Source organism: Ptychodera flava, chromosome 10, assembly GCF_041260155.1.
Source record: "Ptychodera flava strain L36383 chromosome 10, AS_Pfla_20210202, whole genome shotgun sequence".
Classification (NCBI taxonomy): domain Eukaryota; kingdom Metazoa; phylum Hemichordata; class Enteropneusta; family Ptychoderidae; genus Ptychodera; species Ptychodera flava.
The window spans coordinates 43,078,573-43,098,399 of record NC_091937.1 but is presented as its reverse complement, the minus strand read 5'-3'; the positions used below and the strand labels follow the sequence as shown (position 1 = coordinate 43,098,399).

The 19,827-nt window shown below is 38.8% G+C and overlaps 1 protein-coding gene across 2 annotated transcripts; it reads left to right on the top strand.

Moving 5' to 3' along the window:
• Positions 1 to 2,644: 2,644 nt before the first annotated feature.
• LOC139142865 (uncharacterized) lies at positions 2,645 to 19,589 on the top strand. 2 transcript variants are annotated; one of them, XR_011554486.1, is made up of 4 exons: positions 2,645 to 2,769; positions 13,932 to 14,009; positions 14,940 to 19,095; positions 19,146 to 19,589. XR_011554486.1 is itself a non-coding variant. In XM_070713039.1 (3 exons), the coding sequence occupies exons 2-3, from the start codon at positions 13,988 to 13,990 to the stop codon at positions 17,111 to 17,113; spliced, it is 2,196 nt and encodes a 731-aa protein (XP_070569140.1). In that variant the 5' UTR covers positions 2,645 to 2,769; positions 13,932 to 13,987; the 3' UTR covers positions 17,114 to 19,589. The 2 variants fall into 2 exon arrangements, 1 of the variants encoding a protein (XP_070569140.1); XM_070713039.1 differs by having other exon boundaries at positions 14,940 to 19,589.
• Positions 19,590 to 19,827: the final 238 nt, after the last annotated feature.

Sequence of the window (19,827 nt, the reverse complement as noted above, 5' to 3'; positions counted from 1 at the left end):
TGATTTGTTCAACTTCATGATCAAGTTGATCTAGATATTATAATACTTCGGGTATTAGTTTTAAAAGTTTTTAATGATTTTATAACAGCAGTATAAGTTTTTTCCTAGAAATATAGAAATTGATCGGGGAATGGTCAGTGGGGACCTAAACTTGCTATTTGGATATGTGTTTTCTGTGTACAGTTTTCTACAAAAAGACACACCACATTATTGAGTCCTAATGTTTTGTAGGGTTTACACAGCTCAGTGGTTGCTGTAGTGCAAAAATATCCAATACAATGAGTGAGATCAGCATCCTTTAAACAATTTACGGCAACTTTACATCAACGTTAACATTATTGTTTCAGGTGTGTACAACATCACTATTTAGATCAGCTTCATCACTGATTCATTGAACACAGAAACAGTTGTGATACATGTACAAGTCAGCATTATTCTGATTGGCTAGAGAATTGCTTGCTTGCCAATTAGTTATTGTCATGCAAATTTTGTATCTCTGCATATGTCAGTCAACCAATTAGAAGCTTGGTAGTGGAAGTGTATGAGGTGATTTCTTTTGTGTCCTCCAGTTATTCTCACTTTGGTCAGCTTTTGTTTCTTTCAATTATTCACCAACTCCTTAATTCATCAATATTGCACTCCCAGTCAATAATCTTTGAATCACAAATCTCTCATAATTAAGATGGGGGATATCTGATAAATGTGTTTGTAGATATTTCATGGAAATCAGCAAGCTCATATTTTCAACATGCCAGGGAACACTTTTGCTGTCATTTAATAGGAAAGTTCAGTTGTACAGAGTGAAATGGAACTTGTGGTGTCTTCACAATGCTATGCTAGTTGACTGCACTCTCAATAAGTCAAAAATATATTTCATTTTGCAGTCTTTGGCATACTTCGTGCCATTTATGTTGTTGACTCGTGTTTACATTGTGTTTATATCATGGAGAAAATGAATGTTTCGATGAGTAAATACTCATGAAGAAACACTGGCCATGTCAATTGGGGTGGCAGAGAATTTGTTTAAACAAGGTAAAATTTGCCCATATGTTCCATGCGTTCTTTCTTCAAATTGGGCAAACCCTCTTTCACCCCACTCCTATCTTCCAAAACAATAGATTCACCCACAACAATAATACCCACTGAGGCTGCACTTTTCCACGGGGGGTGAAAAGCAATTGTGAAATTGTGTATGTGGCCAATTGTCATTGCCTCCCACAAGAACTTTTTTCCCGATTTTTTTTTACATAATGTACTGAAGAAGTGACTTCCTTAATAAAGAATAGGAGACGCTAATAATTTTAAGAGAAGTTCAAGAATTCATTCTTGTTCCCCTATTTCCCATTACTTTGGTCTGACCTCACTGTTGTAACCAATAAGGAAGAAACCAATGGTGGATCACGGGAAGGGGTTCATTGTATTTATAAAGTTGTCCAAGGGTGTCGGCTGCAAGTAAATGTATGATTTTCATTTTCCAGTTTTTCCTGCAATAAATTTTTTGAATGAAAATAAGGGCAACAAATTGCTGAGATACAAGTTTGTGCAAGACGTACATTATACTTTGGAAATGTACTACCTCCAGGATGAAAGAATTGTGGAGAACTTTTGATGTTTGCAGAGAGGGTGGGTTTTCTGCATGCTGCCCCTCATACAGTGTGGATACTGCAAGTTATCTATATGTAAGCTTATGTTTATTAATTGAATAAACACATTATACGAAAGTTATTGATTTTTGTTGTACTTTAACTTTGTGGTCTGTGATATGCCAAACCCAGCTCCATGCCTTTTCATGTTATTTGTTACTCGTAACCCAAAACAGGACAACAAAACAAAATCAATAGTCTATTATGGTTCTGCTTCCAGATAAAAAGGATGAAATGTGAATAACAGCATTTACACAAAACTTCAGAACTACAGTAAACAGCATATGTTTCAACATGCTATGGGGAGCAGAAAAACTCCAATCATCATACAACAAAAATCACAGAAAATTACATTTACTGGCCATTTAAGAAATATTTTGATGATATCTCTCTCCTAGGAATCTGTACATGTCATATATGATCTCATTTGCTATTTGACAATTTTATCTACACGACCTGGTCTATTCAAAGTAAATTTACACACATTGTTAAAAAAGTCAGCATATTCTTACATCTGCGAGATCAATAATGTTTGCAGCTTTGTAAATGACATCATTGCTGAGGTATGTGGATAACTGCAGATGAAATTCACATTCCAATTTTTTTGTCGAAAATGAGGTTAGAGTACCAATTACACAGCACAGCAGAGATTCATCCCACTGTTATAACAATTAACAATCATTGAATCAAAGCAAACCCTTATTGTCCCCAGTATGTAACTAAACCTCTCTATTTATATAAGTAGGGGAAAGTGAAGAACAGCAAAATAAAATCAACACACCCCCCCGATTTTGTTTTTCTTAGGAAGGATACATACAACACTTTTATTATAAGCATGCTAACCCCTTATTCTAAACCCCTCCAAAAGCTGTCTTTGATGTGCTTCTTCTAAGGAAAGTCTGCTATTAAAGTGATTTTCCGAGGGGGGGGGGGGGGCTTATAAGATACGCTTGCCCTCCCCTCCCCGAAAACTGTCTGGTTCCTCAACACCTATCGAACGTCGACGTGTCCCGTGTTTATGCTGACGCCCTCACTCGGTGGAAACAGACGGAAAAGAGAAAATACAGCTAGCGTTGTGGCCCATGGATACATGAGGTATTTCTCTCCACTTCGGATTTTCCCAAAGGTAAGTTATTTCAAAGATCTCGTTACGTGAAGGATGTGCATACTGTGGCCCGTATCGTCTCTGTTTCAGATTTTATGAATTTATTTTCAACAGCGTTTCGCGGGTGGACATTTGCAAAATGGCTGCCTGCTTTCCGTCAGTAGAACCCCTCCGCTGTGGTAAATAAGTGTGGTCCAACGTTGCGTATTTGCCCTTTAGAAACATGAAGAACTATAATTGTTGCCTCATATGAAACTCGTTCGTGTGAAATAGTGTGTTCGATAGCTTAGCGACCCTTTGGCAACCTTATTCATAAATTCGTCGAGAATATTGTCGTTTTTGGACACCCAGACAGTCGGCCATATTGGAGGACACCGCGACATTGCACTTTTATATGATATCCGATATTTACGGCTACTAGACTCTACAATATCGAACTTAGATTGAACGATGAGGTGGTGAAATCTTTACTTGGCTAGAACGGTGAGGTTGTGAAATCTCCGATATATATCGGATATTTACTTGCGATTTGACAGACTCTAGTATCGTCTAGTATCGATGCTAGAGTCAGTCCTTGGAAGTCGGGCTTGGCCAGAACGGTCCGGTGAGGTTGTGAAATCTCCGATATATATCGGATATTTACTTGCGATTTGACGGACTCTAGTATCGTCTAGTATCGATGCTAGAGTCAGTCCCTGGAAGTCGGGCTTGGCCAGAACGGTGAGGTTGTGAAATCTCCGATATATATCGGATATTTACTTGCGATTTGACAGACTCTAGTATCGTCTAGTATCGATGCCAGAGTCAGTCCTTGGAAGTCGGGCTTGGCCAGAACTCTGAGGTTGTGAAATCTCCGATATATATCGGATATTTACTTGCGATTTGACAGACTCTAGTATCGTCTAGTATCGATGCTAGAGTCAGTCCCTGGAAGTCGGGCTTGGCCAGAACGGTGAGGTTGTGAAACCTCCGATATATATCGGATATTTACTTGCGATTTGACAGACTCTAGTATCGTCTAGTATCGATGCTAGAGTCAGTCCATGGAAGTCGGGCTTGGCCAGAACTCTGAGGTTGTGAAATCTCCGATATATATCGGATATTTACTTGCGATTTGACAGACTCTAGTATCGTCTAGTATCGATGCTAGAGTCAGTCCCTGGAAGTCGGGCTTGGCCAGAACGGTGAGGTGTGAAATCTCCGATATATATCGGATATTTACTTGCGATTTGACAGACTCTAGTATCGTCTAGTATCGATGCTAGAGTCAGTCCTTGGAAGTCGGGCTTGGCCAGAAAGTCTGAGGTTGTGAAATCTCCGATATATATCGGATATTTACTTGCGATTTGACAGACTCTAGTATCGTCTAGTATCGATGCCAGAGTCAGTCCTTGGAAGTCGGGCTTGGCCAGAATGGTGAGGTTGTGAAATCTCCGATATATATCGGATATTTACTTGCGATTTGACAGACTCTAGTATCGTCTAGTATCGATGCTAGAGTCAGTCCATGGAAGTCGGGCTTGGCCAGAACGGTGAGGTTGTGAAATCTCCGATATATATCGGATATTTACTTGCGATTTGACAGACTCTAGTATCGTCTAGTATCGATGCTAGAGTCAGTCCCTGGAAGTCGGGCTTGGCCAGAACGGTGAGGTTGTGAAATCTCCGATATATATCGGATATTTACTTGCGATTTGACAGACTCTAGTATCGTCTAGTATCGATGCTAGAGTCAGTCCCTGGAAGTCGGGCTTTGCCAGAACGGCGAGGTTGTGAAATCTCCGATATATATCGGATATTTACTTGCGATTTGACAGACTCTAGTATCGTCTAGTATCGATGCTAGAGTCAGTCCCTGGAAGTCGGGCTTGGCCAGAACTCTGAGGTTGTGAAATCTCCGATATATATCGGATATTTACTTGCGATTTGACAGACTCTAGTATCGTCTAGTATCGATGCCAGAGTCAGTCCCTCGAAGTCGGGCTTTGCCAGAACGGCGAGGTTGTGAAATCTCCGATATATATCGGATATTTACTTGCGATTTGACAAACTCTAGTATCGTCTAGTATCGATGCTAGAGTCAGTCCTCGGAAGTCGGGCTTGGCCAGAACGGTGAGGTTGTGAAATCTCCGATATATATCGGATATTTACTTGCGATTTGACAGACTCAAATATATTGATATATTGATATTAGAGTCCCCATATCGCCGATAAATATCGGGTAAATATCGGAGATTTCACAGATCCGGCGTGCCGGGGCACGAGGCAAGTCATTCTAGTATCGTCTAGTATCGATATTAGAGTCCCCAAATCGCCGATAAATATCGGGTAAATATCGGAGATTTCACAGATCCGGTGTGCCGAGGTACAAGGCTAGTCATCATAGTATCGTCTAGTATCGATATTAAAGTCCCCAACGGCTTCCCATGGAACGACGGCATTTCATTCTAGTATCGTCTAGTATCGATACTAGTCCCGAAAACGTCGATATGTCAAACTTCGATACTAGATTGTAAATATCCGATATTTAAAAATTGTGCAAAGTCGCGCCTTCATGCCATATTGGATATTCCGCTTGTTGTAATCCGTGAACAGGCAGCCATATTTTACCTGCAACTGCATCATTTCCAACCAACGTACGCGTACCTCAATATCGTTTTAGAAAAATAGAGCTTTATTTAGGTAGAGAATATTTGAGCTACAATATGACAGACGTCTCAGTTATACAACTGCAGAAGAACGCTTGAAATTTCGCGTTGATGCGATGTGGGGAAACGGCCTGTATGGTTAAATATATGCATTTAAGGGGGTCATCTGACTATCACATGATCTTAGTCGCGCCGTGTTCAATTCCCTTGTAATTTGATACGGTATGGTTTTTTTGTGTGTGTAGAGCCTAAGAGGTCGGGCAAGATTGTGTGATTGGCGAATGTTTTTTGTTTATTGGTTTGTTTGTTTGTTTTTTTGGGTTTTTTTGTTTTTTTTGCAAATACATATAAAGCGCAGTGGTCGTCGCGCTGCGCATCCTCCTGAGGGGGTCCCCCTCTGTTGTAAACAAATACAAGAACGCCGCACATGTTACGGGTTGATTGTAATATTGCGATATTGCCGCTTGTTAAAATGGCGGCTGATCTGTCACAAGCATACCAACTAACCAAATGTAACACGCAATAAAAGGTCAATTAATCTAAGTTAAATATCTGCTGAATATTGAACAATAATTGCACGCTGGATTGAGATCACACATTTGCTCATGATTTTCTTGAATCAGTTGAATGGGGCTCGGCTACTGTTATCGCTCGAGCCATAGAGCTAGACGTACGCATGTATACGCCAACAGACTATCAACGACCGGGCTCTAGTTTTCGACATCGCTAGCAAGGACGAGAGCTTTCATTTCAAGAGGCCCGACAGGAGTACAACAAGTTGTACAAAGACAACAACTCAAAACTACAGAAATCTACAGCTCGTAGAGCAATGCCCACTGCAGCAAGAAGCATCTCTGCATCTGTTCCGTTCCGTGGTCTGTATGAACGTCCATGTCAAACCGGGTATATGGCGCGCTACACTCGGCTGTGGAGAATCCAACTCAACTACAACAAAGTTTACCCCGTTTTGGGGTGCAAACGAGAATTCTGAGTACAAGTATCAAGTCAAGCGAAGGACCTTTCATAGGTCTTCTTGTTATGTGGGGGTTATCTCACTTGAAAGAGGATTCAGACCTACCCGGCAATCAGGAGGTACAACAACGAAGTTTGCCCAGCACCGGTAGGCCTACACCAGCTAGCGGTTGGATCACTGCCATGACCGTGCACAGGCCCGGGGCACAGGATCTCTCGATACGTCTATGCACGGTGTAGCCGTGCAATTTTCCTGCCAAATGCCGCGAAAACCCGCTCGTTTTGTCTATTGTTTCCTGACATTTACTATTTCTTACCACGTAATACTAGGAGAAGTAAGACATGGTGATCAACAGTTGGTTGTGGGCAAGTCGTCGCGGGCCGGCCGTACATTGTGGGACCGGATTCTCTATATCCGTGTACGTCAACGCGGTGACCGTCTCCCAACAACATCTCCCGTGTCCTGCTCAGGCTAGCCGATCATGGTCTTGAGTGTAATTTTTGTGTTAGGCATTGTGCTTGTTGCTGGTCTACATATATAGGCAATGTTGATCATTTTAGTTATGTATTTTCACTGTACTGTACATAGCATTGTGTGTATAACCAGCGTGATCGCGCGCGATCAAAGCTTTTTGTTCACTGTGTCTGCGTACAGTGAACTCAGCGACATAATGTGCTGAGTGTAGTGTCCCAATGTTCGTAGCTCTACACGAGTTTATACCAGTGAAGTTCGTTTCCGATCTTAATATTTTACTATTGCATGATGTTGAGTCTTACAAAGGCCTCAACAAAGTGGGGGACTGCTCCCATCTCACTATTGAAGTTGAGAAGACTTATGTTTACAAAAATTTATGTTTATCAACAAAAAAACCACGCAAGCGCGGCGCGACGACCACTGCGCTTTAAATGTGTTAAACAAGTATTAAATATCAACAGTACAGAGCCAACAATGTCATTATTATTCATTGTAAAAGTTATGGAAACAAAATGAAAATGAAATATTAGGTTTCCAACATGTAAAGTTGAATGCAATGCAATTTCATGTTCAACATATAAAATGTACAGATATACGGATCAGTCACAATCAGGGTGCGCTAGAGTGTGTCACTTAGGTCAAAATTTCAAGTTCATGATAACTGTCCAGTTAAATAATATGTTGAAAGGTTATGGTATGGGGCATATCTTCCTAAAATTTGGTGAAGCAAACGTTACCACAGTGCACGTTGTTTATATGGTTGACACAGTGTCACGGACGCTACAGAAATGTTGTACATGAAACACAAATGTCATAATAAGATTTTAAACAATGATTTGTTAATGCTTTCTTATGTTATTACAATATAAAAGATGCATATTGGCATTAAAATAAGCTATACTTAGTATGATTTACTTAATTTTTCCATAAATAAACACAACCTCAAGTTTAGTGAGAAATACAACAATATTGATCATATTTTTTAATAGGACTTTCAACTCCTCTATGTCCTTCCGCTGGTATGCTGTACTTAAAAGTTTTATTGTCATGAATTAACCATGCTATAGCAACAATATTAATACCATTCAGTGTAATTAAAATGAACTTCTTTCTAAATTATTTTCTGTTTAGTATGACATGTAATTTTGTCATTGACGCTACCAAAATCAAACTTGAAAGTTAGGTCAATTTGAAATATAAAAAGCAATCAACAATCTGGTTTTTTCTTTCTCTTTTCTCCAAAACCTTTCTCTATCAAACATTTAAATTGTGAAAATTGTGTCAAAACATTGACAATTTCTTTAAATTGAACAAGAAAGCTATAGCAACTACTGCAAAAATCAGTTGGAGTATGTGAAAAATGTCTATACCAGTAATAAACTTTCAATACGTCAAAAAACACAGAAGTTAACATTGCTTGTGCCTTACTTAAAGTGTAAAACCAAGATAAAACTAGACACCTAGATCAGGCTAGAGGGACAGGTTGTTAAACTTTGACCTGTGGTCCCACAATAAAATTTGCTACAATGTATTTGACACACCACCCCAGAAATCCACATGGCTTGCAGCTGTTCTAACACCTGTCAGGATGGGGCGCGCACACACACCTAGGTGAGGCTGGAGATCAGAGACGTAGTCTGCCAACCTTTGACCTCTGTTCTATAATATATCTGTACTCTCTGACGAGCATAAAGTTGGCGTCATACTCATCCTCATCCTCAGCCTCAGAGGTCACGCGAAAATGAGGATGAGGATGAAGCTACAGTGTCAGCTCTACCGGCGTCAGATCTTATTATTCCCGAATGCATCTGATGGAATGATAAGTGTAAAAACGACTTTAAAAATATGCTCCAAGTTTCATATCACTGTAAATGTGGGATTTGCATTTCATAATATTTAGTACCTCTCCTCTCAATATCCGTTTCTCACATTGTAGTTATAAGGCAACATTCTTAGCCCTTAATTTCCTTAAAGTTCAAAGGTTTTATGTTTAATATATTGACTTTTCAGGCCCCAAGTCATAACGTTTATACAAGTTAATTGTTTTATATGTCTTTGAATAATTAGGGCTTTCATATCACCTCTCATGGTGGCGATTTTTACACATTTCGGACCATGTATACCTTTTTTGCACCAATTTTTGGAAAATCTTAACGCAAGAGTTAAGAGGATACCGACAAACACATCCGCGGATCCATGGACTGAAAATTACGAACATTTCCAAAAAACTAGTCCATATGAGATATTCTAATGATAAAATATTACCTGCGAACCAGTTTAGGATTCAAAAGAAAGTTGAGAAAGAATGGAGTTGTTATTTTCTTAAGTTATGGGCAAATTTTATCATTTATCCATCATCGGGTAGCGTAACCTCCGCAATCTTTGGATACGACGCTGAAGCTGATGCTGAGTAGCGTCATTTTAGCGTCAGCTAGAAAGGTCACCTGAGGATGAGGATGAGGATGAGGATGACGCCAACTTTACGTTCGTACTCTCTGCCTTCACAGGGAAAGACACTTATTTTTTTATCCACTTGCCCTTCGGGCAAGTGGGGGGTTCAGTTCACTTGCCCGAATTGGAAAACCACTTGCCAGTATAATTTACGTGTTTGAAAAAAGCTAAAACATTGGTTTTTCTCTCATTCACACACTTTATTTTGAAAATTATCATGTTATCATGAGAAAATGTCAGACATTCTCATAGGGTTCTCCTCACACTTCTAAGAGTGCTGGATGGCTCATTTATATTAAATTAATCATCAAAGCCCCACTACCTGTATCATTTAGCATTCTTTATGTGATTTTACTTCTGAACTAAAACAAGTTTTTGGGAATGTGCTCTTTGATGGGTTGGAATACAAGTATTGTTAACTGCCCAGTGAGACTGCAGGTGCAATTTTGAACAAGAAAAATAATGTGTGCCCAAACGTAAAATGGTACCCAATGCAAATACTAGTATAGCAAAAACAGTGTACACCGTGCATATATGCATTTGAATATTCACGGAAACAACAGAGTAGTCCAATGTAATGCATAGTGTTGAATGTTTTCAACTGGGACAAAAATTTTTTGTTTTCTTTGTAGTATGGTGGGAAATCAAAATAATGTTAACATGTAAATTTACTTGTCCAATTTTTCACTAAAGAATGTTTTGTAAAGCTGCAAAAGACTATATCCTGTTAATGGGTAGAATTTAAAGAAAACCAGAAAAAATAGGAAGCCTTTTCATGTCAACAAATTTCAAGATTTACAGCTAGTGGGGCTTTCATATTCATAGAAAAAATTCTAACAGTTCATATGTTTGTATGTTTACTTTCTTGGGTCTTAATGTACAAATAATAACAGCCATTTTAATTGTACCTTCAAAGTATTTTTGCAGTTAAAAGTTTTAACTTATATATACAGAAAGAAAAAAATCTGAAGCTATAAAGGAATGTTTTGAAGCTTCTGAAAAATAATGTACTTCTTTGTCATTTTTTACTGCGCTGACATCATACACAAGCCCTATGAAGTTTGGATTACCATTGCACTATACCAGTATCCTATGTTTTTCTAATAACCTAGGTGGTCTTTTTAATGCTCATGCGCAGACTAAATAGAATTTAAACCAACAACCTAAGGCGTCGGTTTTTTCTATGTGTTTGAAAACTGAATTTCTCGATGTCAAACTCGCTCCAATTGCTTCTTGACAGTCATTTTAGAATGGGAAAATTCACAAACAGAGAGGTTGGTCGCCACGGACAAGTAACTTTTAGCTTATTCACCTGAAAATTAAGTCAGTGTTCATTGAAAATTCAAAGACGAGACCCGTTGACACCAAAGCTTGCTCATGACTTTCATTGCATGCTGTCTTGCCACGATGCCACTCACTGTCACTCAACAAGTTTATAACATTGAAGAGTACGTTTTAGTAAAACTCCCTTTTTTGTGGTGACTTTTCGCCACTGGACTTTATTTTTACATCATTATAAACGTTCATACAAAGCACAAAAACCACTGTGTGTTTCTTTTTTTACCGTATCGACATATTGTGAGACACACAGTAACCTCACGGTCAATGCAATGAACTTTGGTGAACGTACGCTCAACCAGCTGAACAGCTTTTTCATATGCAAAATCAGCGTACGGTATTTAATCGGTGGTATTGTTTGAACTGCATTTTATTGAAAGTGATTACATGATTCTTTTCATCAACTCTTCATGCAATTTTATGAAAAATCTTATGGGAAATGTTCACAATGACATAATATGAAATTTTTTTGTTGTTTAAGTCCGTGTTCCCTCACCAGAAAATCGCTCTCGTGTATTCGATTTCTAGGTATTATTTTTTTTTCACTTGTCCCGTCGGGCAAGTGGCATCGGAGGTTCACTTGCCCGAACGCGACTTTCACTTGCCCCGGGCAATCGGACAACCCTTAGTGTCTTTCCCTGCTTCATAATATGTGAAAGTGGTGGAGACAGAGTTGACACAAATGTCATTTCTTACCCCTTGATTTTTTAAAATTCAAATGTGATAAGAAAACAATAAATGTGATGGTTATTTCACATTTAGATTGGCTTATAATCTGAAAAACAATGTTTGCATTTTATTGTAGCATCCGTGACATAATGAATTGAAATGGAATACACAATAATAAATGCATATACAGCACAGAATTCATTGTTCTTTTCACTAGAATTCTAATAACATATTCAATATAATTACTGCATTCTTAAAAAACACCAATCTAAGTGTTGCAGTTGAGGCTCAACATAACTTTTTGAGTGTTTTATTACTTTTTAAAAAATCAATTTTGTGCAAATTTACAATTTTATGCCTTGAAGACATTTTGTAACCCAACTCCATGTATGTACACACAATACACACTAGTATTTATATTTTCAGTGGATTAACTGCTTTAAAATGTTTTAAATAGTTATTAATTATTAATATGTAGTAAACACCGTCACGGACGCTACACCGTCACGGATGCTACATTTCCATATTTTAGGAATATTAATAGTTAATGCAAGGGACAGTAATTATATAATTTGTTTATTTAAGGTAGGCACCTATTGACACTTAGGCCTGTGACATCAGATCTTTTATAACTCCTGTTGTCCTTAAGATATGAGTGTGTCACGGACGCTACAAGAAATTCCGACCACAACGATCTCCATTTTCATTTATTCACAAAACAATACAATATGCAACTTTATTTAATTTTGGTGTATAAAATGCTTGCCATGGATGTTGAGGTTGGAATTAAATTCAATATTACAATATTTTACCCATTTTTCTACATATAAACTAAAGGTATATGTACTTATGGTCATAAAACACAAAAAACATAACGATGTTACAGTTTTGGTAAAAATACCACAGTTTCTGTTCCGATGCACATAATCACATGAAATAACTTGTGAAAGAAAGATTAGGTATTCTGCAATAACATATGTAAGCTAAAAATTCCACAATTTTAACACTGTGTTCCAAAAAACATTTTGAAATTAAGTACATTTTGAAGTGAAACAGCATAACGCTACTTTTTACAGGTTTTAAAGGCATTTTTGTGGATGTACAAACCAAAACTGCACAATATATGCAATATTTCTTTATGTGCCCAGTTAGATACAACTATTACTATTTATTAGAAACAAATAAGCAATATAATATCAGTCTGAATAGCAGATATATGTCCATAACAAATGAAAATCATCTAGCGCACCCTGATTGTGACTGACCCGATAGGCTGTTGTTTGTGGGAAAATGTTAATGGTTTGCCAAATAGACTCCCATGTATTATAATTTTATATTTAAGGATGAAGCACTATATTGGCCACATTTTGCCTTCTAATAGTTGTGCAAAAAATGGCGACCCTCCCCAAAAGGCATGCGTGAAATTTCATGATCCTTCAAAAATGCATGCGCTTGGGATTTCAAAATTATAGGAAGTCAGAAGGGGGATTTTATCACATGGTGAGTTTGGTAGGGGGTCATTTGAAAAAATCTGAGAATTTTTTTTGGATTCTATCACCCCCACTCCCCCTCCAGAGTTGTTTGTATGTGCAGCTTCACATCAAGCAGTTGTTGTTTTTTTTGGGGGGGGGGGGGGGTCATGAAATTGTTGTCATCTTAAAAGGGGGGATCATAAATTTGATGTAGGTAGTTTGGGGTTCACTTATTTTTGACTGATGCACTGGAAGAATTTGCTGGCCACCCCAGCCATAAATGCTCCCTAAAGTTGACTGTAAGACATTCTGACACAACAATCCTGGTGATATTGACTTTGTTGGCGTGGCTTTTATCTGCTTGCTAGCAGCAGCTCTTCATCAGCGTATTTTTAAAGCTAAACAATTATTTACATATACTGTTACATAAATGCCCATATTCAGGGTCTGTATGCTCCTGGAAAGTACTTGAATTTTAAAGCATTCAGAAAAGTCCTGGAAAAGTACTTGAAAATGAAATTTAGTCCTGGAAAGTTCTGGAAAATTGATAATCCTACCATTTTCAAAAATGATAAGGTGATCAGTGGTGATAACTGAAATTATCCATAAAAGTGACATATTGTGAAAAATTGTATCTGGAAAATGGTATTTTGGAGCTTGAAAAATCCTTGTAAATTGCTGAAAAAAATCTTGAAAGTGCTTGAATGTTAAGTCACTGAGTGCATGGACCCTGCACATAATGTCCAATGAGTCACACTCTGTCTAATTACAGAACTCTTGTATGACACAGTTTTTGCAGTAAAACACAGATGTAAAGTAGCATAAACCATGCAGACTATTAAACATCATTATCATGATTAGGTAATTACTTTCATGTATAAGGTGATTATCAAACTGTTGAAATTTGCTGTTATAATTTATTAAAGCTGCCTTGGTGATGTGTTTCACTTTGGTTCATAAGTAGAGCTACACAATTGAATGCATACCAGGATGTCAGCATGTAGCCACAGAATCAGGCTGGAAGTCTGTCATACGAGGGCGCTTCTACACTGTACTCGCAAAATGCATTGTTGAGTTCAGTAAGACATGAAAGTCACTGCATTTGGTCGAGTTAGTTCAATGAGTTTTCACTGACATGTCTTTTGCTTCTCTTTTTAGGTCATTACAAGTTCCCACTTAATATTAGTTGAATATTGATCAAAAAATCAGGAAAAATGGACAGTGTTGAAAGCATAGGTAAGTTTAATTTTTCTCCTAATAGTCTTCCTATTCACACTGTATCGATATGTGCTTTCCAGGAAGAATGAACACTATTTCATACATAGGTGCAGAATAAAACTAAACAGGTTTTAGACAAATCAAGATAGTTTTGAACTCAAAGTTTCATGTTGTCTATCATAATTTGCTTGTCTATATGTATGAATGCAGTGTTCTCAACAGCTTATAGAAAAGAAGGGTCACTAATTCACATGACATTGTAAAATCCACTTGTTCTTTTGTTTGGAAAATTCTTCTTTTGCGTGGTCTGAAATGTATTAGATTGCTGGAAAAAGGGGGGGGGTGGCCCACCCCTCAAAATCCTTTTGTGGAGAACCCTAGAGTTTCGGTGTGCATGTTATATAAAGTTAGCTAATCACAGCCACAGTTTATTGCAAATTTTACAACACTGTATCGAAAACGAGGGAGAAAAAATTTGCTGGAACATTTTCAGAAACTGAAACAAAAGGTAGTTAGCAAGACAAATTAAGTAAGGAATCTTGTAGCAATTTTACAATATGTGCAGAAAAATCCCTTTTAGATTTCTCCCTAAATTTCCCACCACATGACCCATTGCTAAGGATAAAGATAACTTTTAGCAGAAAGATACAGAAAATTTTGCATGTGTGTAATGTTCGCGTGATTCATTTAGATTTGATCATTTGAATAACACGGAAAGTTTAGCTGGGCTACAGTATACAGTATTGTCTCAATAAACTAAATAATAAAATTGATCGCAATAGAGAACACATAAGACAAAACAAAAGTCCAAACAGCGCATTCCTTGAACACTTTTTATCCCGTTTTTCCCTTGTAGTGGTCTGTCTTCACCATCGAAAAAATAGGACTACCTCTACACCATAGTTTGGTTGTGAGAGGGTTAAACATGTTGAGGCTTTTTCATTGCAGGTGGTGAAGTGAGTACCGAGAGTGAGGATCAAGCAAGCAGGACCAGGACCATTGTGGTAGACAGTACTGGAACAATATTGATGGAATGTGAAGGAGTTAGTGTAATCACTGAAGGTGTTGCCATGCCAATGGGTGAGGTCAAAGAAGACACTTCTGTCCAACAAGGTGACCTGCAAGGTGAAGAGGTCGCTGTCACAAATGAAAGTTTTATTCTAGCCACTGACCAGGTCAGTGGGCATACAGAGTCTGGGCTTGACGAAAATGTCACACCGGTGGACGAGGTCAATGCTACAGAAAGCACAGTTGTTTCAAGTGACCAGGCTATGGAGCAAGAGGAATTTGAACTCCAGAAGAATATTGCAAGCGACGAAGGAGTCGGTGAAGTGACAGAGGCAATGGCCTTGCCTGCTACTCACCAAGTTGAACAAAACATCAAACCTGTTGCTGGGGAAACTGTCATCCACGGCAACACGCTAGAGGCAGGAGACAATGCACCAAAGCCAGAGCAAGGCGCTAACATTAATCAGACGGTACTTATCGCTGCCCTTGAAAACCTCAAAGAGGGCCTTCAGCATGTGTTGGTTGTGCCGGAGAATCAGGAAGGCGATGGCGAAGACAAACAGATACCGGAAAAGATTTACTTAAAACTGGTGGATGAAAATCAGAAAGAGACAAAGAATGAGGAGGAAGGAACAGTGAATGCAGAACCTGCTACAGATGGAAAAGTGAAAGAAGGAGAAAGCAGTTCAGGAGAAAAAGAAACCGATGCTGAAGATGCGAAGGAAGATAATAATGTTAAGAAAGAGGAAATTGAGCCTGAAGATGATGATGAAGACGAGGATGATGATGATGAGGAAGATGAACAATACAAAGCAGAAAGGAAATTTATCGAGAGTGTTGTCGTTAGTAGGACAGGAAGGGTCATCAAAAGGCCCGCCCATTTTGCAGATTCAGAGCTCGATGAATGGAGCCAGGAAGAAGGTAAAAGAAAACGAAGGAGGCGCATGAAGGAATCTGCAGTTTCTGATAAACCTTTTAGCTGCGATAGTTGCGAAAAGTCGTTTGTGCATGAGAAGGGACTTGAGAAACACCAGGAGGGAGAGCATGCTGGCCCGCACAAATGTGAGGAATGCGATAAGGAGTTTCCCAAATCAGCATCCTTGAAAGCGCATGAGAAGATTCATCTCAAGGAGCCAGAGAAGCCATTCAAGTGTTCCATTTGCGGCAAGGCATTCCCATACTCTTCTCATTTGACGGTCCATGTACGAACTCACACAGGCGAGAAACCATACCAGTGTGAATACTGCGGGAAGGGTTTCGTCGCGTCATGTGATCTCAAACGGCACATTCGCAGTCATCAGGGGCTGAAGCCGCACAACTGCTCTGCGTGCGAAAAGTCATTTTCCGCCATGTCGGATCTCAAACGGCACATGAAGACGCACAGTGGTAAGAAAAGTCACAAATGCCCCTTCTGTGAGAAACTATTTGCGAGAGCGGACAGCTTACGACTCCACATTCAGCTTCTGCACGAGGAGAACAATGAGGCCTACCAGTGTGGGTCGTGCGATAAAATCTTTATGCAAATAAGATACTTGCGAGCGCATCAAAAATACTTGCATGAAGAGGAAGGTCCATACACAGTGATACCAAAAGCTGAGGCTGAAGAAAAGATTGCGGAGATGAAAGCAAAGCGCGATGCCGAAGCCGCTGCCAAGGCTGCTGCGAAAGTGTCAAGTGATGAGTCGGCGACACCGTACAATGTCCTAAAGCTTTCTCCAGACATGGTGGCATCCAGTGCGTCTGCCGTTGACAATGACATTCTGAGTGCAAGTCTCGCAAGCACTGATGTTGTTCCTGAAGAAAACATTGAGGCAGCAACTGGCGCTGACATTGAGGCAGGGACTGGCGCAGTAAGTACTGCACAAGCGACTGAGACTGTCGCAGCGCCTGTCAAGAACATTGTTGTGTTTCTGAAGCAGGAAGGTGGAATGCTCCAAGGCGAAGACGGAGAGATTATCGGACAGACAGTGCAACAGATCGAGTTGCCCCTGGATGGCGTAGAGGGCGATATATCGGCTGAAGCCTTGCAGGAAGTTGCCCTGCAAGCCATGCAGCAGATCTCGGCTGGTGAGAATGTTCAGCATATTGTGATTCACCAAGTAACTAACCCATAGATACAACAAATGGTTGCTCATAGGTAACAAATAAAGAGGTAATGCCTACATCCGTACACTGCAACTATGTAGGTTACAACTTGGCAACAAAGCATTGACAGCAATTATCAAGAACCCTTTGCCACAGACCATCTTTGTCTTTCCCTAGTAAGAAACCCATATACAACAAATGTATGGGTTACAACCTGGTAACAAACCCATTGATAGCAATGATCAAGAACCCTTTGCCCCAGACCATCTGGGTTTCACCCTGTTGAGAAAACTATGGACAATAAATGAACTGGTTACAACCTGGTTACAAACCATGGATAGCAATGATGGAGAACCCTTTGCCTCAGACCATCTGGGTTTCACCCTAGTTGGAAACCCATATACAACAGATGTATTGTTACAAGCTAGTAACAAACCATAAACAACAGCTATCAAGGACGCAGGCTCATTTCAGATTCTGAGAAAGAGACTGGTCAGGCTCATTGTAGTAAAAGATCAATTTACAAGCAACCTCTACATACCTGTTGACTGCTCCTGGTACCTGGTGTACGTAGTATACATTTATTATTCAGCTGTATCACACAAAACAGCAGGCCTTGACCAGCATAGTAAAAGATTTACAGTGCTTTAATGTCACAGTGAGCATGGTTCTCTACAAGGGGTTTTGAAGACTGTTTTTTTGAATTATCTATTCATATGTAAATATCCATACAAAAGAAACAAATTCACAACAAAAGAATATGCAAATTATGCATTACTATCTAAAGTGGCCGTCCCTTCTCTTTTTCCAAGGTGTGGCAAACACTGATGAGAATAAGCGGGTTGATCATATGGAAAGGAGGGAGAGGGGTTTTATCATACATTTCATTATCTCATCTTTGTGCTGTCAAATTCATAATTTGCCATTTTTCCACCTTGATAAATACATGTACAATTTAATTTGCCATCATTTTCATCACTCTGAATCACATTGTTGCTGCTACCGGTCACTTTTAAGAATTTCTCACCATACTGCAAAAACATTTGTCTGTCATAGTCACGGTGGTGTACATGTACAGGTACCAGGTTTTCGTAAAGCATACAGAAGGAAGAAATCACAAAAAATGTCAAAATGATTTGGGAGAATTCTAAGCCAAGACAGGTACTGAATGTCAAGGGTGCCTCCTGAACAGCGACTCATTGCTGCAAACGACAGGGAGATCAGATTTTCTAGATTATGAAAACACTGGTCTTTTGCTGTTGAAGAACTTACATGCATGTAATTGAACAGAAAATCTTGAATTGGCTGTGATTTGAAGAGTTTAAAGCCAAGTTTCTGACTGTTTAGTATTTTTATAAGCCATTTGATCAACACTATTCTAAACATGTACAGATTTATTATCATCTCTGCATCATGTGATCTCAATATTCAATATATGATGCTGGCAGTCGTATTTGTCAAGGCAATATATCTTATTGTTGCCAATTTTATGTGAACATTTTTTTCTTGTACCAAGTGAGATGAATTGTGGTACAGATGTAAAATTATCTATTTCACATCTGTCCGTTTTTAACTCTATGTTGGAAAAACACCCACAATTCTAGTGAAAATTGCATGTCCAAACAGAAAATCAAGCCTGCCCTTTTGACCCTGCTAATGACAGTTATCTTCCAGCCACTAGACCATGTGGTCTTGTAATACCAGTACATTCTGAACATCACCTGCATGGTGTATGTTTGTGTTGATAAATGCTGCATCATATTTGCACATTGTTTTTAAGTAGCTGTCAGGGAAATCCCAATCACACAAGAAATTTAGGGCACTGTACCAGCCTACTCAACCCCTCCCTCTATATAGCTCCCTAAGTGAGTGTACAAACAAGATATCTAAATCTAACCCATATATCACAAAATGACCAGAGAGTGTTACAACTATTACATTAGGTAACATAGCTCACCAGCCCCTGCATTATTTCCACTGTTTGACCCATGAAATCCCCTTTCCACAAATGGTATTGCCCACTCACCTTGGCACTCTGTCAAGGCAGGTCCTCTTTCACAGGTGCAGTGTATCAGACCCACTTGGCAGAAGAAAAATAATCAACACAGTTGTGTAACTGTATACTTTGAATTTTGATTCAAATCACATTGACATTTTCCAACTCTTCAAGTTTACAAAAATGGAAACCAGTTAAAAAAAGCCATGTAAATAAGGTAATTTTTTTCTTCTAACACTGAGTATGTAAAAGTAAACTTGTATATCTATATCAACTTATTATGTCATTCTTAAAAGCCCATTTTTCAAAGTTGAATTTTAGTGAGGAAAGCATCATCAATATGAAAAATAGCAAAAGTGTGAAAGAGCATTTTGTGAAAGTTAAGTTTTACTCATTAGGTCAACATGATGTATCACTGATACCATACACAATTCTGACATGTTAACTTATTTATTTTTTTATCAAAGTTCAATAAATTGTCAAGTGGATTAAAAAAGAGTTAAATCACGTTTTGCTCTGGTGTTTTTTTTTTCAAAGTTCATTTAAATTTCATTTTGCAATAGTATTTTATGCAAAAAGTATTCATAGCAAGCTGATGGAAATCAAATAAAAAGACGATGTCATCTTGTCTCAAGGAGGTTCATAGCTAGTTGCCTTTCTCTTCTCACATTTCAATCGTGTAGCAGACTAGCAAGCGAAGATTTTGATTGAGAGATCAGTCGCAGAGGGCGCTCTCTAAGCTCCCTT